The following is a 25,218-nucleotide window of genomic DNA, read 5'->3' as shown; positions in this document are numbered from 1 at the left end:
GACGAAAGCAGAGCATTAAACCAGTAGGCAAACCTTCTAAGTGCAGTCTTTCTGAGCGGGGCCCTGTGGGACTGCTCAGGTCACACACCCACAAGGCCAGGGCTGCTCCCGGGTGATGCTGATCCTACTAAAGGGGCAAGACTCTAAAGTTGGACTATTACAGGGAAGTCCTGCTCCACCACTATTCCCTAGAGTCTAAGTTCACAATATGGCGGCTCTGCCTTGAATTCCATCAAGAGGAGTTTGTTCCCCAACCTCCATTGTAAGGTGGTGCAGAGATGAGAAGCCTCAGGTATCCAATAGCGCAGAGATGGTACAAGGTCCAGGATGTTTACGTCCGTCTTCAGCATTTAACGATTTGGTGAGATGCTTCATAAACTGCAGGGCACGGGACAATATGGGCACCTCTTCTGTAAGACGCGTTCGACGTTTAACTTGGGGAAAGCGTGAATAAGAACCCCGGTGCTTTCCTACATGTCAATCTCTAAATTCAAGCCAGCCATGCCATTTTAGATAGATGAAGCTTAATTTAAGTGAATATGAAATCATGCCTGAAGGAACAAGAGTGCAGAGAGAGAGGAAACAGGGCGGGTGAAGAGACATGATGAGGGACCTCAGTGCTTCTCGGAGGCACTGAAATGTGCAATGATTAACCTTTGGAAAGCCCGCGAGGTGACTTGGTATTTTCCCACCCCGCTGAGGCTGAAAGGTTAATTAGTTTGCCCCGTATGTAAGAGCCAGGCCTAAAATTGAGAAGCTCTGGCTGGACGCCCCACACCCGCCTCCCGAGCAGGAGTCGGATGGGCGGGTGCTCTCTCCGAGGGGCCACCCACCTGCAGGGGCACAGCTCCCCCTCTGTTGTCCCCCAGGCCACCCCCAAGGGCCACCCAAGGGTGCCTCTGTGGTGTTCTGCCAGGGGCGCCTTCTGGGCCCTGCCCCAGGGCCCATCTGGCCCCCTGCTGGTGCCACTGTGGGGCTGGAGTGATCTTCTGGCTGTGGTCCCGTCAGTGTGGCCACCCTCCCTCGCAGACAGAAATTCTGAGAGGAAGCAGCCCTTTACCAGCGATGTGGCCTCGCCCTCCGGGCCAGCTGGCTCAGTGACATGGCGGCCCTGCCAGGATCGTCCTCTCCTCGGAATGAGGCTCCAGAGGTGAGCAGATCTGTCAGAACTTGTTTGTGAGTAGTTAGTGCTCTGGCTTTCGGTTTAGTGGTAAATGGGGTACTTGAGTCCCTTCCTCCCGGGAGGTGGAGAAAGAACTCTCCATTTTCTCCTCTTGTCCTTCAACAACTGTGATTTTTCCACTCTGGCTGCACAATAGAACCGCCTAGAGTGCTTTAAAAGGTACTAATGTAGGTCCCACCCCCAGGCCGATTAAATCAGACTCTCTCGGGGTGAGCCCCTGGCATCGGTGTGTCTTAATACTCCCCCAGTGATTCTCCTGAGCAGCCAGGGAGAGAACCACTGCAGGGAAAACACACCCACAGCCCTGGTAACGCGGAGCCCCTTCAGAGATGCTGTTCCAATCCCAACTGCTCCAAGAGCTGTTTAGGCCTCGAGGCAATTACCCTTCATTTCCCGGAATGGCTATTCTAAACCACTGTCGCTTCCTCATGCCTCCTACTCCGCCCTGACCAGACACCCACAGCGCCCTGTCCCTGCCTCCTGTCCCAGTGCTGTGCTTTGGTTTCTGGAGCTCCTCGTCATGCCCTTCCTTCCACCTCACCCTTCTGGGATGGGGTCTCCAGCCTAAACAGACACACACCCTTCCCCTCGCTCTCTGACAACGTGGACATGCCCGGCCCTGGGGCTCTCATCACCCCCATTGTCTGCAGGAATGCTGAAGCCGTGTTGACTGGAAGAACACAAAGAACCTCCAGGGCTGGGCCTTGGCCTCATTCCCTTTTGCCACTGTTGCCCACTGCTCCTTCCCCATCTCGGGCGTGGGAGTGTGCACGTCTTAGCTGTTTGAGGGGATGAGAGCTGTCTTTAGGGTGCTTGTTTCCAGCCTTCTGCTGAACAGCCCCTGGACCCCAGGCATCGCCTGCCAGTCCAGATCATCCCTGGGCTCTGTGGCTCTATGTGTCACTGCTGGTGACACCCGCATGAACCAGCACAAGTTCTAGGAGCAATAGTCAGCTCGTGGTGCAGACTCATCACAGATGAGCCACTGACATGTAAGGGATCAATTCAGGAATCATCCACCCAAGGACACAATGAGGGCACCACAATGGCTGGGTCTCCTGGCTTGCCACAGACTTCCCTCCAGTTGTTCTGAGACCCATGAGGGTATTGTCACAGGAGTCCCTTGGAAAGGCCCTGTTGTGGGTTGAACTGTGTCCACCACGAAACTTAACGTCCAAGATCTAACCCTCAGTACTTCAGAGCGTGACCTTACTTGGAAATAGGGTTGTTGCAGACGTAATTAGTGAAGATGAGGTCATACTGAATTTCGGTGGGCCCTAAATCTAACATGGCTGGTGTCTTTACAAGAAGAGGGAAATTTGGACATGGAGACACAGACTCACAGGGAGAAGGCCAGGTGACAACAAAGGCGGAGATTGGAGTGTTGCAGCTGCCAGTCAAGGAACGCCAAGGATCACTGGGAGCCACCAGAAGCTAGAAGAGGCGAGGAAGGATTCTCCCCTACAGGTTTCAGAGGGAGCGTGGCTCTGCCGTCACCTGATTTCAGATGTCTAGACTCCAGAACGATGAGGGAATAATCTCTGTTATTTTAAGCCACCCGGTTTGTGGTACTGTCATGGCAGCTCCAGGAACCCACAAGAGGTAACCCAGGCCATTTCACTGTTTCTCCTCTACGGGTTAGAATGCTTTCACACATAAACAACCGGAACCCAATCTAATGGGTTTGAGCAACAAAAGGGACTTTTCCTGTATCTCAAATTGCTTGATAAAAATAGATACACATGCAGATAGCAATCATCAGATGACTATATGAGCCTGGAGAATAATGCAGGAGGTGTATGTGTTAACTGGGTGGGATGGGGAGCAGTGTGGCTTTATAATCTCAGACAGAAGATTCTGCCTTTCCTCTAAACACGTGCATTTAGCTTACTTCATGGTTTTCTTAGAACAAAACAGTTCTTTACATGTGTGTATCGGAAGTGGATTTTGTATTGGAGCCAGCCTCAAAAATGACTTACTGGGTTTAGCCTCTTGAGGCAAAAAGTCTCCCAGCAGGTTTTAGAATCCAGTATATTCTACCAAGACTTCAAAACTCTTAGAGCTGAGTTGTAGCTAGGAAATCTGGTGTGTGTGTGCATGTATGTGTGTGTGTGTGTGTGTGTGTGCGTGTGTAACAGTTTAATAAGATTTTGGTAGAATGGTCTGGAATTCTGCCCTCAAACAGTAATTCTCCAGTTCCTTTTCCGATGTTATTTCTTGAGCATTGTCACCGAGATCTATCAGGTGGAAAAGCAGCTGGAGTCAGAGCATTCTCAACATGAGCTCACCGCAGAGCCATAAAAATGACAAATTCTCATGAGTCCAGACACCGGATATCCAGCCTGCACACACTGGTGCTGTTGGAGAGAGAACCGCAGACTCTTGCTCGAGCTTCTCCCCCTGGGAACAGAAGCCACAGAGTCCTGGACGCTGAGCTCCAGTCCTGTGGGCCTGTGCTGTATGCTAATCAATGCTTTTGCCACCTGGGAGCATGCTGTTTTGACCAGTTACACGTCTGTAGGAAATAATGAAGTGATTCATTTTTGTGTTGAAAACTTCAATATTTGACATACATTTTATCAATATTGCCTTTCCCCCCAGCTCCTGCCTCTAATGTTTAATTGTAATGTATCATAGTTGCAACAAGTTGAATCAATTGAGACTGAAAAGTGAGATGGAAAAAAAAAAAAGTGGAAAAACACATCCTTTGTGGTCAATACTAATCTTGCAAAGGATTTTTTCTGTAAGGAAGCCTGCCAAGAGTGGAGAAGACAATGAGGGTAGAAAGTGATTCACTGAATCAGCGGCTTCAGAGAGGTCAGAAGGAGACAGAACTGGCTCTTGTACTTGGCAAAGGGAAGAGAGTCAAGAGGTTGGCTGGAGGCCCCCGGAAATGCATCGTGCGAGACTCGGAGAGAGGAGTGTTTGGGACCACGGGGTGGTCAGGAGGATGGGGTTGGGCGCCATGATGCTTTGGGAGGGGCCCTTCCAGTCTCCTATGACATGGCCCCCACCCTCCCACACCTTGGCTCCCAGCAGGGCACCTTCCCTTTCTTGGATTAGCTTCCTACCCCAGACACAACAGTCAATGCTCCCTTTAAGTCAATAACCTCTCCAAGACCTGACTATTCCTGACCTGCTACACTTCTGCTTGGGTTGTTCCAGAAGTGACCTTTCTGTCAGAGCCAGGAAGACTATGTGGAACCTCCTCAGTAAGAAGATTGGATATGTGGAGTCACTCACCTGGAACCCTGGGCATTTAGTTCACCAAACTAAGAAATCTGAGGCTAGAAGATGCTGTCAAAACAAAATCTCCCTAGACTTTCTCCAACAATCATGTCCTGGAATTATCCCAAGCATTTTGTAATCCCTTCATGCTACCACGCCTTGACCTCCCAAAAAATCTCAGTAAAGGAGGAGAAAGTTATTTATGTATCCCTTTGACCTTTGTTATTTGTCACATGCTGGCTATAGGCCATACTATTGGTCGTATTTGGGACACAATGAAGACAGACAAGTTTCTACTCTGATGGACTTACAACCTAATGAGGGAATGATGAACAAAGAAATAAACAAGATTGTTTCAGATATTGACAAAGGATGTGAAGAAATTAAAATGCAGCGATGTCGCGCAGGGTGATTTTGAAGGGGCCACCTTAGCTTGGGTGGTCAAGAAGACCTTTCTGAGGAGGTGACATCTGAGCCGAGATTAGAACAGAGAACGAGGCAGACATAAGATCTAAGGAAGAGCATTAGGCAGGGGCAGTTACAATGGATCTAAATGGGGACATGCATGCTTGTTCAGCAGGAAGGAAGCCAGTGTGACATGACTAGTGACTCTCAACAGGGGTGATTTTGCCCCTCAGGGAATATTTGGCGATGTCTAGAGACATTTTTGTTGCCTCAAGTGTGAAGGGTGTTCCTGGCAGCTGGTGGGTGGGGCCAGAGATGACTCTGAACATTCTACAATGCACAGAACAGCTGCCCAAAATGAAGAATTATCTGGACCAAAATGTCACTGGTGCTGAGGTTGAGAAATCCCGGACTAGAGAGTGTGCATGAGGGTGGGGAGGTTGTCGGTCATATCGGGCTGTGCATGCCCTCATGAGGAGTTTGGATTTCCATTCTAGAGTGATGGACGGCACTGGACACTTCTCAGGAACTGGCATGCTCTTCTACATTTTAAATGATGGTTCTGGTGGAAAATTGATGGGGGTGGTACTGCAGTGGAACATTGTACAGAAGCCCAAATAAGAGATGATGGTAGCTTAGACAAGGAGGGGAGATGGACAGAATGGATGGTTTGGGATATGTTTTCAAGATGAAACAGACAGAACTGATGAATTGACTGTGTGGAGCAGTGAGGAAAAGTGGAATCAAGGATGATTCCTGGGATTTTGGCTGAAGCAACTGGATGGTTACATATGATGTTTTTGCAATGAGAAAGACTAAGAGAGGATTTGCTTGGGGTAGAAACCCAGAAGTTGTTTTGGACAGGATGAATTTCTGACACATCAAATATCCGCATGTAGAGATACAGCCGACAGTGGGCTATCACCATACGGAAGGTATTTAAAGCAGATAAGATATGCTAAAATCCACCAACAGTGTGCCAGTTTGTATTAGACTACTTAAACGATAATATTAAATGCAAGGAAAATAGAGGAAAAATTTTCCCTCTTGCTGTTTGCATAGAAAAAGTTGGTTAAGCTCTAATAATCTATGATTCTTAGAAGCATAATTCTTTTTTTAAAGAGGCAGGACAATGTATCTAAGAAGACGGTGACAAATCCAGAATGACCCAGGAGAAGCATTTAAGAATCAGGGCTCGAGAACTTAACTTCTTGCTGGTATCTCAAACTTCACATACCTGAAACAACCGTTCCCCTGGTGGGGATGCTGTTACCTCACTTCTCCAGAGGCCACCTCCCTAACATCCCTAATGACCACTGTAGAAAGTGCCCCTCTGTGAGGCTGTCTCTGTTCCTGACCAGGGTGGCTTCTCTTTTCTGTGCATTTCAGACACTTGAAATTAAGCACTTCCCATGAGCCAGGCCTGTGCAAGTGACTAAGGTCACACACATCCTCTCATTGAACCCTATGACTGTGAACTATGAACCCCAGTTTGCAGACCAAGTACCTAAAGCACTGGGAGGTTAAATTGCCAAGGTCACCCAGCTAACCAGAGGCAGAACCAGGATTTGAACTCAGGGCTGTCTGCTCCAGAACTCCTGCTCCTATTATTTTTTCAATGACTTTCTCCTCCACTAGACTGTGAAGCCCTTGAGGGACAAAATATGCCCCAGCTGGGTTCACGGTGAACGTCAAGTGTCCTAGGTTTGCAAAGTACCACGTATCTGGAAGTAGTCTTGACATGTAAAATCCCACCATGAAATCACAGCTGTAAATTTCAGTCTATAGGAATTCACAACCTGGGCCATTCAAATCTGCTATCAACCACCAGCCACTAAAGGAAGATTTTGGAGAGAGGAAAAAATAAAATCTTGATTTTCCTTCTCAAAGCTGAGATGTTTAACTCTTTAAAAATCAGCCCGAAGCTATATCAGAATTTTCTGTTTACTGAACTTCCTTTCTTCTTCCAGAAAGAAAAAAATACTTATGTTACTTTTCCGTTTTGTGGCAGGTGTTTCGGCCACATCCTCCTATACTGCAGAGAGAAACAGCTTAGTTCCCCCCCTCTTACTCCAGCTGTGCATAAATTTTAATGAGGTAATAGCAAAGATGTTCACTGCAGTTATTTACAATAGCAAAAAGCTAGAAACCATCCAAACGATCATTATTGACATATTTGATTAAATTATGGTACATTCACCTAACAGAACATTACCAGCTTTTAAAAATGTTTACTAAGAACTTTTATTAACAAAGGAAGATGCTCAAAACATAATGGAAGTAAAAGGACATTGAATGTAGCGTAATCACAATTGTGTATTAAAAAACGGTGCTTAGAAAAAAGGTTGGAAGGAAATAAAACAATGTTAATTTGTTAATGAGATCATGGGTCATCTTTTTCGTCATTAAGTTTCCTATCTTTTCCAATGTTGTGTCTGCTTTATTTTATAGTCAGAAAAAAGCATTACTGGTTATATTTTAAAATGTGCCTGTGGCTCCTGGGGTGAGAGAAGGCTTTGTTCCATTTCCAGCACCTTTGTAAAGATGGTTAGTCACATCTAGTGCTAAAAAAGAAGTGTCCCAATTAAAAAGCCAATAAGGTCACAGTGTTTGCAAAGTTGGTACATTCTTTTATACATAAAAACATGTTGGAAACTTATAACGTGCCAGGCACAGGGCAAGCCCCTGAGATTCAGATATTAGTAAGACAAGGTCTCTCCTTCAAGGAGCTTACAAGATGAGAGGTACCCATTTAAAACATTGGGATGAGAAAACAATGTGTAAACAAGGGTGGATCCAAATCCTTGAAGATGAATATGTTCATCTTATCTTCATTTTTTAACCTATCTAGGGATTTAAACAATCAACCAACCGTGAACGAGCGATAATCTAAATGGGGTCCCAAGTATTTTTTGCAAACCTGTCCCCTACCTTCTGAAGGTCTGGCTGTAATCACCACTTTCCTTCTCCAGTACACGCCACAAGAAGGTAACGGAACACACCAGAACTTTCCCGAATATGGTTTGTACTCAAGCTTTACCTCAGAGTTATATTTCCTCCTGTAAAAGAAGCAGCTCTCTATCCATAAATTGCACTGTACTCGACAGATCTTTCCTTCCGCAGTCATAAGACCTCTCCAATGCTCTGTAATCTGTTTCGTGACATCCTGGATCTTCTCAAGTACAGACCAACCCGGCACCCCACACACACACTTGCCCTCCTGGGGAGTCTCCCCTTCCCTGGACTTCACTAGGGCAGCAAGGCCACAATTCTGTCACTAGCAATAGATTCACAGACACCAAAAAAGCCCTCTTCCTTTTCTTTTTAAGCTAAATTTTGCGAAATCGCATCCATCTAGAATGAAAAGATCTCCAACTATCCAAAGTGCTGACTTAGTCCTTGAAGCATTCCCAGTGAAATGTGCAGTTAAATGCATGGAAAACTGTGCTACTTGCCCTAAACTCAAGCTTTTGTTTGATTAAGGATTAATCAGAGGGATTAATCTACCGCCATGGTGCTGTCCTGGGAGCAGTGAACGATAGAGCTGGAAACAACCCAAGGTCGCTGTGTCCCTGGCCTTCCATTTCAAACTGAGGCCCACAGGGCCCAAGGGACTTGCCCAGATTCCCGCTGTTGGGTCAGAGCCAGCAGGGACCCCGGCTCCTATTCTCACGGACGGCTCTGTCCCAGGGGTTTTGAACCTTAACCTCTCAGTGAAAAATGAAGCTGGAGCCCACAGTGTGGGGTGTGTGTATGTGTATTAATACATAACATACATGTACCACACGGTGAAGATTGTCTCATCCACGAAATGGTTAAAAAATGATGATGAGAGACAGTTTTGGAGCCAGCCAGCCTGGGCTCAAACCCCTGCTCTGACACTTCTTGGTGGTGCCCTTGGGCTGATTCTGGAACCCTCTGAGCCTCAACTTCTTCTGTAAATGAGGATGAGAGTGAGCAGTCTTCAGCTCTAGTGCTGCTGTCACGAAGAAGCCAGTCACTTTATGTAAAGCAGCGTATGAATGTTAACTCTTGCAACGTTCGGGATGCAGACAAAGCTAAAGGGAAGTTCTGCTATGTTTTTCCCACACCCAGTGGTTCCTCTGGCCCGTCCTATAGGCTGGACACCTGAGCCTGGGGAGACCTCAGTGTCCTCCACTCCTCCTCCTCAGCCAGCAGAGGACAGGAAGGGACCTCTGCATGAGCCTTTGTGCTGGTGGTGCTGGTGTCCCTCTGACACTGGCCTTCTCCACACGCCTTCCCCTGGGGTCCGGCCACAGGTCTTGGTGGAAACTTACTCAATTAGGCCACGTCTATTCCATTTGCTGAGCAGAGTCCTACTCACCGAGAAAACCCCTGAAGGGTGCCTGTTCCAGTTTGTCTCTGGCTCGGTGAAGGACAGTGAAGCGGAGAGCTCCCGGTGCCTGCCCGCTGTGGGGACAATGGCAGAGAGTCATTAAAGGCATAAGTCAGCTAATTATCCGGACTGCAGTTTCCATTTGTTTTTGGATAATTTACTTGAAATTTATTGATGATGGAGTATGTGAAATGGCCTGTGCTGGGCCCAACAGGCAAGTTAAAAGAGAGATGCAGTGAAATGCCGAACCAGGGTCCAAATCATTCACAGCCAATTCATAAACACACCCTGGAGCACAAGGTGAAGCCAAGAACGTGTGGCTGGGGGCCTAGCTTAATAGAACATTTCCCACAGCTCCAAAGAGCTGTAGTTATTAAGTTGAACATAGGAAACTGTGGATTTGCAACCAATTTCCAGTCTACCAGAACAACAACTGAAAATGGTTCAGTCTCCTACCTGGACCAAGGCTGTATCAAGTTCCGGCAGCTAAGGGGCTGCTCCAGACAGACACGGAGGACATGTGAGACCATAGTTCCCCACGCTATCTCTAAGCTACTGCCAATAACCAAACTAAAACAAGGGGTATTAATCAACCCAGGGAGGAAAATTAATATTTTGTTGAATAGTAGACATTCTGCACCTTTAGTTGTGCTTAATACTCTGTCAGAGACATATCCACATCAGTTAGCACACGGCTGACTTGAATTTCTTCACGACCCTGCGGTAAAACCACTGCAAAACAGAAGGGAGATAAATGAATTCACATGTGAAAGACACCGTGAGGAAGCCTGGATTCCAGCCCTGTCTTAGAAAGCTTTTTCCTCATCCTCTCAAATCCCTGCTCAGGGCAGGAAGTGGGCGATGCACACAGCCCTTCACTGAGCCGACGGTGACTGACAGTACGGCCTGTCCGTAGTCAGTCTCTTGGGGAGGGACAATGACGGTCCTGGACTTTTGGTGATTTTCCTCCTCCTACCTCTGCTGACACACCTCAGTCTCCTGGGCTTGTGGGTGAGTGATTACCTGTACATTAAAGATGAGTCCCTGTGCTGCTCAAAAGCCTCCTAGGCCAGTCCCAACTCAGATGTAGACAGCGTTGGGCTCCTCACACCTCAGTCACAGCCATAAATTCTGAACCAAAAAGCTGGACACCAAATTTGACAAGTGTGAGAAGACTAACAGTGTTTCCGAGTATTTGACATCTGGGCTACACTGGTGTTTTCCTTTCATTATCAGGTAGATATTTATGGTGCATTTGTCGTGTGACTCCAACCCCATTTTAAAATGTGGTTTATTATTCATCTCTGTGGTCCTCTCACTGCACTCTGCCCACCCCAGCACTTCTGCAGAGAGTGGGTGCTCAACTTACTCAGGTAGGTGCTCGACAGTTTATGAAGGGGGTCAAAGAGCCTCTATCTTTGGAGCTCCAGCAGGAAAAAACAGAAAACCACTCAACAGAGCGACATAGTTTGGATTCTGCCTAGAAGTGGGCACTTGGTGAACTCTCGAGATCGTTTCTGCCCTGTGATGCTCAGACTAGATTGAGATGAGAGGAAAGTCCACGCTCTCCGGTCACACTGGTGTGCTTACCTGCTAATAGAGAAGGAACAAGGACAAAACCTAACCCACTGTAATCTGAAGAGTATCATGGTGAGATTTAAACCTGAAAAGTGAAGGACTCATAAAAATGTTTATGTGAAATTTATATGCAAATTATATGAAGACAGCATTGTAATACATGCTGAAAGAAGTTTCTAGAAAAAAATCCTAATGGGTTTACCTGTGAGAGATGGAGATTTCAGCTCCTGAGGAAAAAGTATGGCTGATTGTGCTTAGGGTAGGCAGGGATATGACACACATTTCAAGGAGCTATTTTTAACCTACTGAAATGCTCTAGGAAAAGGAATATTCGAGCAGTTCTTAAAATGTATTATAGACCTTAAAATAAATAAAAGACTTAATTTTGTGTGCAAGATTTATTCCTGGCTTACAGGGCAATTTCTATTAAGTGGAAAACTGATTTAAGACCCTCCAAATGTTAATTGTGGAGCGGTTTTCTCAAAGACTGAGAACAGCAAATGACCTATAAATTAGTTCAAGAAAAGTTAACATCTGGAGGTGCAACATTTGGCAGAATTATCTTAGCTGCCATTTCAACTTTCTTTCAATAGATAAGGCTAGTAATTAGGGGAAAGCACAGTTTATTGGAATAAGACCTAAGAAACGGTAATGGCCAGAAAGTACTTGAAATTTCAGTTTCAAGCCAGTTTTGCTTCCACGTTTTTAGAAAAAGAGACCAATGACAATCGCAGTAGTTTTAGTCATAAGCAGATGGAAGAAAATTCTCCAAGCACTCTGCTGTTCCCCCTTTGAACAGGATAGAACACTGTGTTTCTGATTTAGAATAAAATGAAGGGACTACTGAACCGGAGCCCAACCAAAGCAGCGCTTGCTCCTGAGCACTTAAATTCAGGGCAGGGGACAGCGTGGCTTCCGCTTTACCAGACGGCCCAGAAAACAGAAGGTGGCCTCAGGGAGTCCTTTGCTCATTTCCTCCCGTCAAGCGTTCAAGCTCAGTCCTTGAGAAGGGAGGGGACAGTATGTGGGCCCCACAGTCCACCCTCATGCTGGCTCAGGCCCTCAAGACCTCTTGAGGTCGGCACAGCCACCACCGCACCCAAGCCCCTCTGCATTCGAGGCCCCGTGTGGTGACTCAGAGCCCACCACAGTGGTGGCTCTACGCCGGTGCTTCCTAAACGCGTTGAGGGAAAGGCCGTGGGGAAGCCGGTGGGTGTGTGAGGTGGTTATGGATCTTGCTTCCTGTCACTGGCCTGAAGCTTTGTCTGCTAGACGTTGCTCCTACTTTCAATTATCCATCAGGACAATGGGTTTGTCAAATTAAGTCTGAACCCACTTTTGGTATTGAGGGGAACAACCCTTAGAGCCATTTTTCACATACGCGGCACTAGGAATCAGCTCATGACAGATGACTGACAATAGTGAAATAAAAAAGTTTGCATAGACTCATTTGCACAAAACGTTACGTTGGGGAAGAAACTGAAAGAAAAATGAAATTCAATGGCAAGAAATGAGAAAACCCGATTTTCTCTACCATTGCTTCATCTCTCCCTCCTGTAACAATTCAACAGATGTTTCTCCCAGAGTTTTTAATTTAAAATAGTACTCCTGCTTTGTTGCCAATTGTTTTCTTTCTGACCGTCCTTAGTTCTTCATTTATGACAATGACAACAATACTTGCACTTACATAAGGCTTTACTTTCTACAAATTACTTCAAATACATTACCTGGTTTGCTCACTCGGGCAGTAGGGAATGCAGATGCCACAGCCCCCACATTTTACAGAAATTCTATCTCCTGACGTGTCAGGGTGAATTCAGAATGCCTTCTGACGGCTGCTCACATGGGAGTTACCACCAAATGGGAATTGTCGTATTCTCCCCACTGGACAGGCCAGCAGTGAACTGACTCGCAGATGTCCCGTAAGATCTAAAGCATATCATGGATTTTTATTTATTTTTCATCATGAGGAATGGGAATTGGATGGATGTTGGAGACTGACTTCCTCTCTCCCAGGTCAATGCTATGACGCTCGTGACATCGCTTGATATGTCTGCATGTGTCGATTTCCCATGGAAAAACACTGCCCATCACAGGAACCAGTTGTCATCAATTGTATCACCTTACAAAGCAGACCTCCACGGGAGCAAAAACAATACGGTATAACGCGGTTTCTCTGCGTACGTAATACTGCTTGGGATTGCTTTCTGTCACACGTCTAGGAAAATAATTAGTAACTTAAACTTTGTTTCTCCCGGAACAGTGAAGGAAGGATAAAGAGAGAACACACCTTAAGCCCATTTGTATCCTGTCTTACCAGCAGGTGGTGCTGTGACAAAAGCAATCAGGAGAAACCAGGTCAGTGAGGTTGGGTGTCTGGGCTCCAGAGACTGGCCCTGGGTGCCCTCTTCAAAGCCAGTATTCCATGGACACACATGTGGCTGATCAACACCAAAACCCCTCTAGGGTTCTCAGTCGGGAGCTTTGAGTCTATCAGCAAGGCTGTGAGCCTCCTCAGAGCTTCCAACCCGCTGCTCCAACTTCTTCTTCCCTCTCTCCCCAACCCTTTCCCGAATACCAGGCTTTCCCATCAGGAAAGAGGGAATGTAGCAAGTGGGAATGCCTTTCTCCCTCATACTACCCTTGAGGTCCCATGGCTTCAGGGATCTTCAAATATTAAGCACTGTAATTACAGTTTTTAAGCAGTTCTAGATATGTTATTAGATGCTGCCTTGATGAGTAGAAGTGAAAGGAAACTACTCCTCAGGAAATAACTAGGAGGCTCCTACGCAAGAGCAAGGAGACCTATTAGTATGTTTCCGCCTCTTTGGCCACGTAACATGGGCTCAACTCTTATCTTTCCATCCACATGCCTATTTACCCCAAGTTCCCAAAAGGCAAAGCTTTATCCTTTGTCTCCACAGCACCTTATATGCAGTATGTGCTCAATGTGACTTAACAACATAATAGAGAAGCAGGCACTCACTGAACTGGTGGACTCAGGAAAGCACCAACACCAAGCCTGTACCTGTTCTCCCACATCAGCCACAGCAGTTAGGAAAGGAGAGAAATCTCCACAAGACTTGCAGGTCCCAGTAGCTGCCCCTGGCACAAGCAGTTGCTATGGGACCCATCACGGAATTCTCAGATGGCTGCTGCCTCGGTCGACAACACTCAGGGCATCATGTGTTGACCCTCCAGAAGTGAGCTGCGGTGGAAGAGGGACCCACACTGACAGTCCGGGTATGCCTCACCCAAGGCCTCAGGGGATTTGAGAACTGAGGAAGTCAGAGAACCAGCCCAGATCTTCTACAGTGAAGAAGGCACTACTGTTGTAAAAACCCAGAGCTTTCCAAGTCTGCTCCAATCCACCTGAGCAGGGCAAAGACTGAGGAAGGCAAGGTGCTCACGAGTGGGGATAGGCGCAGGGATCTGGAAATGGTTTTGCTTCTGGTCTAGAGCAGAGAGCTCTGGGCTTGGGCAGTCTAGTCCCTTGGTCACTGGGTCCCTTCCTGGGCTGAGATGAGCTCAACATTCTTCCAAAGCCTTAGTGATTTTCAAAGAGCACGGTGTACAAGTAGCCTCATACTGAATGAAGTATAGACATAACCAAGATAAGGTCAGTCCAGTGATCTGGCCACCCGGTGAAGGAACGGACAGCCCATCACCAAGTCTGCAAGAAACACTAATTGCCCTGTCCTGTCACTGAACTAGTCAGGTACCACTTGAGGGCAGACCTGAAGAAGGAAGACAGGTCTACTGGGAAGCTGGTCCATGTGAGACAGAGAAGACCAACAGTATCTTCAACACGTGGTTCCCAAGATGAAGGGTGGGGGTGAGGTGGGCACTACAGTCTGTAAAGGTGGACTGTAAGTCAGCCGGGAACACTGGATCGCCTAGTGGACCCCGCCGCACTGACATTATTTCTGCTAGTGGCGGAGAGTGGGCAACCGGCTCCCGATTTTCACTGTTCAAATAAAGGTCTATTAACCTGCTCATGTGATTGAGGGGGCCCTGAGAGAACTGGAAATGACCTTGGCTGTGTGGGAGAAGTTTTCCAGGGGTCTCCTCTATGCAACCTCCACCTATTCCCCTTTTACCGTCTACCCTACACAATAATAACAAGAAATAGAAAGGCTGTAAGATCGGCTACTTACGTTGTTAACCATAGGGTTGATTTCACTACCTCATTGAATGTAGGCTAATCTGTTGGGTGTCTCCCCTTAAAAAAAAAATCAAAGAAATATCCAATAAACCCAAAGTTACATCCATTCATTCCAAACCCAAGGTGGGTGTGATCCTCTGCAAGACACAACTGGCTCCTGAGACAAAAGCAGAAGGGTCCAATACTTGTAAATTTTATATTTATTATAACAAAAATTATGACATGTTCATTTGTGCATTCTGCTTTAATATAACTCTCGGTATGTAAATGATCTAACTGAACTCTATACAATCATGCTGATTGTGGCAGCAGTAAGGAACACAATTAAAAAGTGTCTGCAAAAGTCAAGAGGCTGGGGGTGAAAAGGAGAGGAGGAGGAAGGTTCAGAGGCCCCTTGGGTGCAGGTTCGTTGCCAGTGGCCTAAGGTCCACCTCATTTGAACAGAAATACTTTTAGCTGCTCAGCCTCCTCATTTAATGAACTAACAGAGGGTTATGAGGAAGGTGTGAGCGGGAAGGCACCTCAGAGGGGGAGGGAGAGGAAAGTCAGTTGTTAGGCTGTGTCCTTATGCCAAAACTACAAAACATCTGAAGCATCACTATACAACGTGGAGCTATTTACAATAGAAATTTCTCAATCAACTGTTCTCTCAGAGAAAATTAGTGAATCCCAGTGACTTAAGTCACCTGACAGAGTAAAGCAACTCCTAGGAGTTAGTCTCCATATTCTACAAATGTCTATCATTTTCAAGACAAAAAAAAAAGCTTTTCCCCCAAAGAAATACAGAATTACAATATTATTAAATCACTTAGCACTGGCAACCTGCCCTGCCTTCCAAACAAACAAAACAACAAAAAGCCATTTTAAAAAATATTACATTATCATTAACTGTTTCTCTTAATATATTAAACCTTTTGCTCTTTGTCTTTACACATCTGATATGTTAGGGGAAGAAGTTAACAGATTTAAATCATATCGGTAAAGCATCACTAGAAGAAAAGTGGTAATTATTAAAAAAAATGACCAACAGGAGGAGACCCTACAGACTAGCTGCAAAGACAGTCGGGAAAGTGTCTGGGAGAAGAGCGTGGAGTAAACCCCTGGTTTAATGTGAGCCTGGGAGACTCTCGCGACTAGTCTTTCTTGGTTTATTTCTTAAATAGCGCTCAGGTGGGTCATAGTGGCGTGTCACAGTAGTCTGGCAGCGGGTCCGCCGGGCACTGCCGCTGCGGCTGCTGCAGGGGGAGCTGCGAGGGCGGCGGCTGCTGCTGCTGCTGGTGGTGTTTCATGATCTCCTTGACTTCCTCCTCCAGCTCTGGGGGTATGATGAACTGATCGTCAGGGTCTGGCTGAGCCGGAGCCGCAAAATAGCCTCCAGGCTTTCGGAGGGGCGCGTCCGTAGCTACCTCTATCACGTTGTGGCTCCTTTCCTGGGGCGCCACGGAGCCGTTAGCCCTCCGGCGCCCAATGGTCCCCACAGCGCCAAAGTCCACCTTCCTGGGCAGACCGGGCTCATCCTCATTGGCGCTGATGACAATCCCCTCGTCGCTGGCCTCAGCTGGCACCTGGAGCAGGTGCTGCTGTTTCTCCTTCTCCTTGGCCCGGCTGCAGTGGATGTCGACTTCCACCTCTACCCGGCTGCCATTGGTGAAGACGCCCTCAATTGGTTCTTCGTCATCGCTGTCAAGGCCATTGTCGGAGAAGGCGCTAGAGAAAGTGGCGCTGGACAGCTGGCGCTGGAAGGAGTTGGACAGGCAAACGGGGTGGAGCATGCAGCGCTGCTCGCTGGGGTAGGCGGGGCTGTTCTCATTCAGGGCTCCAGACGGGGGCTCATCAGAGGCTGTAGACCCCACCTCACTGCTCATCTCGGAAGTGGAGAGCTCACTGCTGATCTCAGAGGCCATGCCGCTGCTGGAGGATGGCACGGCCAGCCCGTCGGAGGGCCGGTCCTTGATGACCATGCTTACAGAGGGAGGGAAGATGCCCGGGCTGGGCGGCGGGAGGGTCCCACCCGCGCTGAGCTCGCAGCAGCAGAAGCTGTCCTCAGTGACGCTGAGCTGCACCACCACAGCGCTGATGCTGTCATGGCAGCCGTAGCTCTGGGCAAGGGTGCACAGCTTCTTGGCAGCAGCCAGGGCGTCAGGCACGTTGCGCACGGCCCCCACAGCCTCCTCGATGGACAGGCTGTCCCACAAGCCCTTACTGCCCAGGATGAAGAACTCATCCTGGGGGGTCAGGGGCACAGACTGCACGTGGGGGCGAGGCACCACGCTGGGGTGGAGGAAGGTGTAGCCCAGGATGCGCGTGGACTCAGTCACTCCATTCACCTTGCCGTCCTGGAAGAAGAGGGGTTTCCAAACAGACATTAACACAGAGTGCATGTCGCAACTGTGCAGCCTCCCAGGGGCCTCCTGCCTGGGGACCCCAAGAAGAGCGCTGTGTGGTCCATAAAGGGGAGGACTGCTCACCCTCTGGTGAGTGGTTAATCATCTGTCAGGAGAAACCTGGGGCAGTATGCTGGGCAGGTCAGGAGCAGGAGGGACAACAGGAAAGTATTTCAGCTGTTCCCTTTATTGGGACCATGTGCACACTGGTTAACAAGACCTGCCTATCTCTAAAGCAAATCATCAGCTAGTCTGACACAGCAACATGGCTAATTAGCTTCTCCTGTAGCCCACAGGAAGGAAGAGCCTTTCTGAAATGAGCCATCCTGAGCAGACACATGAGGCAGGGACGGTTCAAGACAATGCCCCCAAGTCTTAGGTTACTCTCCAACAAATGGCAGGAGTGTCTGAAGGTCAAGAAGCGGGTCAAGAAGGTCAAGACACTGTTTTAAACTTAAGAAGGTTGGAAGAAAAATGATAGATAAAATCTTGGTGTGCCTAGCAGGGTAAGAATGTCTGTGTTTGGAGAGGTAGATGCTAAAGAAGTGTCAAGTCCTATGTTTTCCTTGAACTTGCTTTCCTGGCGGTAAATCGAGAATACAGTCTCCCGGTTTAGTTCAGCTGGGTTCATGCCATTTAAATCACGAGCCAAAATTTAAGACCATTTGCCAGTAAAAAGACCTTTACTCTGAAGCTAGAGGGGAGTAAGAGAGACAACCCCGTGTACCTGCTCGGTTCTCTATTCTTCGAGTTTGAGGTTCTCAGGTCCATAATGTGCCTCTACATGCCCCTATTTTTAATACCCTTTCCAGAGAAGTCTCCATTATGACAAAGGTAACTTTCAGTGTGTGTCTAGGACGAGGTAATGGAGATGGTCTCACCATCCCCCTTGAAGCAAGTGTTTCTTGCAGAGAATATCCATTTCCTTTACAACCCTACCACGTGCCTTCATTTGGGAGTGGCTTCCCCAATCCCACATACAATCCTGCCACACCACACTTATAAGCAGGCAGCATTCTTAGAAGAATGTCAAATTCTTAGAAAATGACTAAAACAGGGCTTCAAGCACAATTTTCAACTGCCTTGATTCTACTGATGTAATTTGTTCTTCCCCAAAGTATGGAATTTGGCAATAATTACCCTTGTTGTTCTGCCCAATCCTTTAGTTCTCTCTTGATCAGAAAAAATGGTGTGTGTATGTGTGTGCGTGCATATGTGTGTTTTGGGGGTGTGCCTCAGGTCGAGAAGTAAAAAATCCAAATGGGGTAGAGTATTCGGCAACGCAGACAAAGTAAGGAAGAGGGGAGGTAGAGAAAACAGGAGAAAAAGTCTAAAGCACAAACTGTGATCCATTCATGCAGCAGAAATCATTAACCTCTGCATTGTGTAATATTGAACATTTAATTCAATACATTCTGTCCCATCTTAGACTGTCTGCTCCCTAACACAGTGTCTACTGTCCATTTTAATCCTCCCTGCTGCCAGAACAGGCAGGGAGCTAAAATCGATACACAGACTCACTTCCACAGACCCTCACAGTGCATCCTGAGTCTTCCTGTATCTTTCTTGAGGATCTGATTTATCGAAGCCTATCTGAATCTGTCTTTTCTCTACTGGTCTGCAAACTTCCACCACTGTCCACCTGGGCTACTCATGGTTCTTAGGGTTGTATCAGCAATACAAGACTGGACACCTCCTGTGGGCAGCTGTGTGTCTGCGGGAGTCACTTCTGTGTCCCCACATCATTCTTCAGGCACCCAGCAGGTGATCAACATTGGAGGCTGAATTAGTCAGTGGAGCAGAACCCCTAGAGCCCATTTGGGAAGTTGTGTTGTAATAAATCTTGGTATAACGCAGACCTACTCCAGAGTTTCTCAACAGTGCCACTACTGACATTTTGGGCCAAATAATTCTTTGTTGCGGGGGCTGTCCTGTACATTATAAGATGTTTGGCAGCACCCCTACCTCTACCTACTACATGCCTAAAGCACCCTCCACCCAGCTGTGACAACAAAAATGTCTCCAGACCTTGCCAAATGTCCCGTTGGGGGCCAAATCGCCCCTGGTTGAAAACCACTCACTGCCCTACTCAAATGGAACTCAAAGCATGAACCAAAATAACAACTAGTTACATTTATACTGATTATCACACTAGCCTTGTAAGACAGGACCGATACATTATTATTCCGACTTTACAGATGAGGAAACTGAGGCTTAGAGGTTTAAAGTCAATAGCCTGCAGGTGGCAGAGCTAGGATATGAGTGTCAGCAGTGTGACTTCAGGGTAGAGCCCTCAACCACTGAACCAGCCCTTTGGCAGAGTGGCTGTGAGGATCAGATGGGATAATGCCCTGAAGCACCTGGCATGCCCCTGACACAGAGAGGCCATCGATAAGTGGCTTATTATTTTGTATATTCTAATGTCTTCAGACATATCATACAAGGAATTTGCTTTGTCACACCATGGATTTGGAATTTTAATTTTAAACCAACTTCAAAGAACGTTCTTTGAAGGGAAATGCATCCTGGCTGGTTTCTGCCAGGACCCTGGCCCCATCCTCCCCAGCATCCTGAGGAAACCTGTTCACTCCTCACCTCAGTGATAATGGCCTTGTGCTGTTTAATTCTCTTCAGTTCTTCTTCACAGCTCATGACATACGATCTGGACAGAGGCAATGGCTTCCCATTCCGACAGAGAACTGTTTGGCACTTGCCCACATTAGCAGAGGTCAAGGTGAAGGATCCTCCTGGGTCCACAGGGTCATGTTTGATATGACAAAGGACAGCAGCACCTCCAAGTTTCTGCCCAGCAGTTCCGAGTTTCCTGGAATCCGAAGAGAGAAGGTAACACAACCTGTCATGAGGCACTTTTGCTAATTCAACAGGAAGACTGTGCCGCTGGACAGGGCAGGAGGAAAACCAGAACCTAGGGGTTCGATTCAGCCTCTTGCCCCAGAGCAGGCTCTGCTCAGCTTCTCAGAGAAAAAGAGCCCATGGAATCTGACACACACACCCGCACACAGAGAGGTGTCTGCTCACAACTGGGGCGAAGTGTCACTTTACCACTAAGAGCCCCAGCAGCTGACATGGAATGAAAGAGCCCTTGTCCTGCTGTGTCCAGCCTGTTACTCCCATATCAGCACACTCCAAAGACGGCAGGAAAATCACCACCGCTTTCCCCACCCACCTCTCTAAATCCCCTCTGCTCCGGGGAGAGGAAATCGAAGGGGCCACCTAAACAGGAGCTGATGTAAACACACTATACCCACTGACATGTACACTTCAAAACTACCTGACCACCCTCTCCCCCTTTATAAGGATGTTTGCTGGCATGAGCTTTTAAGTATTGGACCATTCATGTTCTTGCCCTATGTGGTGAAGACTTCCTGGACCAGCAAGGTCTATTCTAGAATATTCACAGAAAGGACATTCTAGTAATCAAGCTCCAAAGGGCTTTTACTCATGACCATTAATCCAGAGACTTACTGAATACACAAAGCATGTGCAACTTCTGACAATCAAAAGGAGCCACGAACTCCTATCATAAGCCCCACAGCCGGCAGTGCCTCCCAGGCCCCCGCGGATCCCGAGTGGTACAGGAGCAGGAAGGTTAAGCCAGACACGCTCCTCTGTTTATGGGGCAGACCCTCAGGTGCTGTCATCCCCTATCACCAGTCTAGGTTAGGGAAGTGGCAGTAATAGCAACCGAAACCAGGGCTGCCTACTGGCATGCATTAGGATGTCGTGTACAAAGAACATGCAGTTCTGCTGAGGACAGAAAAGATCACCGCACATCCACAACCTATTAACAAATACGGAAAACAAGAGGCATACAAATGACCCTGGAGATGGGCCGACAAATCTGGGTCTCTAAACTCCAACTTCAGGACACCCATGACTGGATTTGGCTTTAGGCGCTGCCAAGGCAGCACTACTTTCTTCCTTTCAAAGGCACAATGATTCCTCTCAGCAAAGCCAGAAATAGGATGGTATTTGTGAAAAGTACAGCTAGTAATCATGATGAGTTTAAGGTCCTTAAGTTCTTAATTCTTTGCAGCGCTTGAGGGTCTACAAAAAGTAGACCTCTTGGGGGTATGTGATGGGGTTGTGTGCGTGTGTGTGGTGTGTGCACGTGTGTGTCTGTGTGTATGATACATATTTGCTTTTTTCCTAGGACAAGATGGTGGTAAAAACAGAAAAGGGGATAGATGTGCCTGGCAGGTGGAACATTCTCTGGAGTCTTACCGCCTGAGGTCAAATTCTGACTGCACCATCTATTAGCTCTTGGAGCAATTTGCTTCACCTCTCTGTACGTCAGTTACTCATCAGTAAAATTATTCAAGAATAGTAATATTATCTATCTCATGGGGTAAAATTTATAGTATTTAGGCATTTAGAACAACGACTGGTACATATTAAGAGCTCACTAAATATTAGCTGTTATCAGTATTCAATTGCTAATTGTACACGCCCACTGAGAATCTGAAAGACAGAGGTGAGTCCAGCACCAAAAAACTTTACTGGGCCTGCCTCTACTGAGCTCTTCAAGAGAACTCTTCTTCTTGACTATACCCATGACTTAGGGTAACTTTAAAGGTTTCTCTGAACCAGCATTCCTTAGCAGATACTTTTTCTACCCCTGTTACAAAGATACTTTTTCTGGCAGATTATCAAGAGAGAGAGAAAGGAGAGAAAGAGAAAAGATCATCATTGTTCCCATGACCTTTAGAGCACTCTCCACTTCCTGGTCCCACATGAGCAAGCGTTTGCAGTACAATATTAATAGACAGGCAATTCCTTTGCAACCTACAAAGCCATTAGAGTGACAAAAGAACGAGCAATTCTTTGAAGGAGGGAAGGCTTATAACATCCAGCCCTAAGAGTTACAAACAACATTCCACAATTTCTATGGTAACCAAAAACTCTAGGCAATGGCCTACGATTCTGTTAGAAACACTGTCCTGAACATTTAATAAGAGAGAAAAACAACATTTGAAGAATGATTTAACTCCTGGCCTAAAATTTGACCATCTCAAGTTCACAAAGGTTTGCACCATCTCAAACCAGTGACAGTATTTCACAAGGGTGAACAAACTGAGACAGAAATAGTCCATTTCAAAGAGAAGTCCACACACCAGAAGGTCTCAAGAGCCTCTGGAGCTCATGTGATTTTGGGGGGAGGGTGAAGTATGTTGTAAACAACCTGGTGAAAACCTGGAATCACGACAGGCCTGTGAGGTCCAGTTCCAAGAGAAACTAAATTCCCGTCATTGACTTGACCTCCTACCAAGTGGTCTGGACACCAGTACGTCTCAAATATAACACAGTCCACCCTGATGCTTGGGCAAAACCAAACTGCCTGACTGCATCTTGAATACCCATATTCAACACTAGTGCTTTGAGATTGCTGGGCACCTATCTTTCTAATCAGAGGGCAAACACTCAAACAAGAGCAAGAAAACACAGGCAGGGACTCTCAGTTTTACCTTTGCATAACAATGAACGTATTGACCATGTATTCTTCTTCATTTTTTGTTTTCTGCAGCTCTTCTGCCAAAATGTCACTCATAGTACATTGGAGAAGGTAGGGTACCTCCACGTTCCGGTCTCCATCAAATACACCATACAGGGCCTCCCGGTTGTCACAGAAGTTATTCACCGACAGGGCTGCAACACACAACCTGCAAAGCAAGAATGCTTTTGTGCTAAGTCTACTCATCTCTCCTTCTCCAGGCCCACCCAAAGCTACTTTTTTTCAGATTCGCCTGTTCCAGTCTTGTCTCTTTCTTCAAGACTTCAGACAGATTAAGAATAGACTAACTCCAGCTCATTTATATCAGCTAATTTCTGTAAGCAAAGAATAATGATTAACATATATTTACGCTTCACACATGGCTGCCCCCACCCCCTTATCTTCTGATGATTTTATTTTCAAATGGCAGTGAAAGAAAGAGCATAAGAGGCATGGGAAATAATACAAGATTATGAATCCGTACGTCCACATTCATTCACAAAACATTTATTAAGAACTTCCACATCGGGCAAAAATGGAGTAACAACTAAAACACTGGAAAAACATATGAAAAGTATACAAAAACATATGAAAAGTCTCAAACAACATTAGAAAAGGCAAAAAAAAAAAAAAAAGAAACAACAGTATTCAGACATTGGACAATAAGAAGTGCAGGTCAGAGAGCGAGACTGATGTCTGCCCAGCACACTGCCTGGAAAAAATTTCTGGGCTGCAGCACAGGGAGGAGAAACCCAGGTGGAGCCTGGCGCTCTCCCTAAGTGGAGGGAGGATGGGTCGGTAGAGTTCACAGGCAGAGGACTGGAGGGAGGAAGGCAGCATGGAGAGGCGAGTGCTCCGGAGGCCTGCAGAGTCTCTCCACTCCAAGCCTCAAAAAGAATCAAACTGTTTCCAAGGAACTTAACTGTGTCCCAGAAACTATCCAAAATGAAACACAGAGAAAAAAAGACTCTGGGAAAAATAAAAAGCCAGGGCGTTAGTGAGTGGTGGGATAACTTCAAGCAGCCTAATATACAGGGAATTGGAGTCTTCAAACGAGGAGAGACAGAAAAAACTTGTGAAGAATTAATGGTTGAAAGTATTTTAGATCTGATGAGATCTATAAACCTACAGATACAACAAGCTCAACAAACAGCAAGCAAAAGAAAATGAAAAAAATCAACTGAGGCACATCAAAATCAAATCCTGAAAACCAGGAACAAAGGCAGGGGAGAGAGTAGACGAACAAAGAGGAATGACAGCTGACTTCCCATTAGAAAATGCAGAAGACAGTGGAGCAAGATTTTTAAAGTACTGATAGCAAAGCTGTCAACCTGGATTTCTCAACCAGTGAAAATAGCTTTCAAAAGTTAATGTGAAATAAAGACATTTTCAGATGCACAAAATAAAAGAACTTACCACCAAAACACTGGCTCTATAAGAAATGTAAAAGGAAATATGTGAGGCAGAAGAAAATGCTATCAGATGGAAATCTGGATCTACATAAAAGAATGAAATGTACCAGAAATGATAAATAGGCGATTAAATACAAAATTTTTTTTTTCTTATTCTTAAAATCACTTTACAACAGTGGTTCTCACTGGGGGCAATTCTACCGGCAGGAGACATTTTTGATTGTCATGACTGGTCATGCTGCTATTGCTTCTAGTAGGCAGAGGGATGCTGCTAAACATCCTACAATGCACAGGACACCCCCTCCCTCCCCTGTCCCCCAACAACAAAGAATTATCTGGCTCAAAATGTCAATAGTACTGAAGTTGAGAAACACTGCTTTAGAAAATAACTGACTATTTAAAGTGAAAATTATAACAAGGTATTTTGGGGTTTATAATAAATGTAGAAGTAAAACATGACAATAATAACATGAAAACCAGGAGACGGGAAATGGAAGCACACATTGTAAGGTTCTTTTAATATATGTGAAGCGATATAATATTACTTAAAGTTAAACTAATTAATAAGTTACAGGTTATACTACAAACCCTGAAGAAACCACACACACACAAAAGGTAGAACTAATAAGAACAAATAAAGGAGATAAAATGGAATCATAAGAAATGCTCAACCCAAAAGAACGAAGAAAATGAGAAAAAAGGGAATCAAGAACAGATCAGACAAATAGAAAACAAATAGTAAGTTGGCTGATTTAAACTTAATCATATCAATAATCCCATTAAAAATAAAAATGGTCTAAACACCTCCCAAAAAGACAGAAAGTCAGACTGGATAAAAAAGCAAGACCTAACTACATGCTGTCTATGAGAAATCCACTTTAAATATAAAGAGACAAATAGGTTAAAAGTAAAAGGATAAAAAAATGATATCCCATGCTAACATACTAATCAAAAGAAAGCTAGAGTAGCTATACTAATATCAGACAAAGCATAT

The 25,218-nt window shown here is 46.1% G+C and overlaps 1 protein-coding gene across 1 annotated transcript in view; it reads right to left on the bottom strand.

Annotated features, from left to right (window-relative positions):
- Window positions 1-15,098: 15,098 nt before the first annotated feature.
- PHLPP1 (PH domain and leucine rich repeat protein phosphatase 1) overlaps window positions 15,099-25,218 on the bottom strand; it is a 228,319-nt gene continuing 218,199 nt past the window's right edge. Inside the window, exons 15-17 of the mRNA XM_058557266.1 lie at window positions 22,787-22,981; window positions 19,896-20,124; window positions 15,099-17,252 (exon numbers count right to left, since the gene is read on the bottom strand). Of these exons, the coding sequence (XP_058413249.1) occupies window positions 16,092-17,252; window positions 19,896-20,124; window positions 22,787-22,981 (1,585 nt within the window). The 3' untranslated portion in view covers window positions 15,099-16,091. The remainder of the gene's footprint in view (window positions 17,253-19,895; window positions 20,125-22,786; window positions 22,982-25,218) is intronic.

Source organism: Diceros bicornis, chromosome 16 (assembly GCF_020826845.1).
Source record: "Diceros bicornis minor isolate mBicDic1 chromosome 16, mDicBic1.mat.cur, whole genome shotgun sequence".
Lineage (NCBI taxonomy): Eukaryota > Metazoa > Chordata > Mammalia > Perissodactyla > Rhinocerotidae > Diceros > Diceros bicornis.
This window is presented reverse-complemented; position numbering and strand designations above follow the sequence as displayed.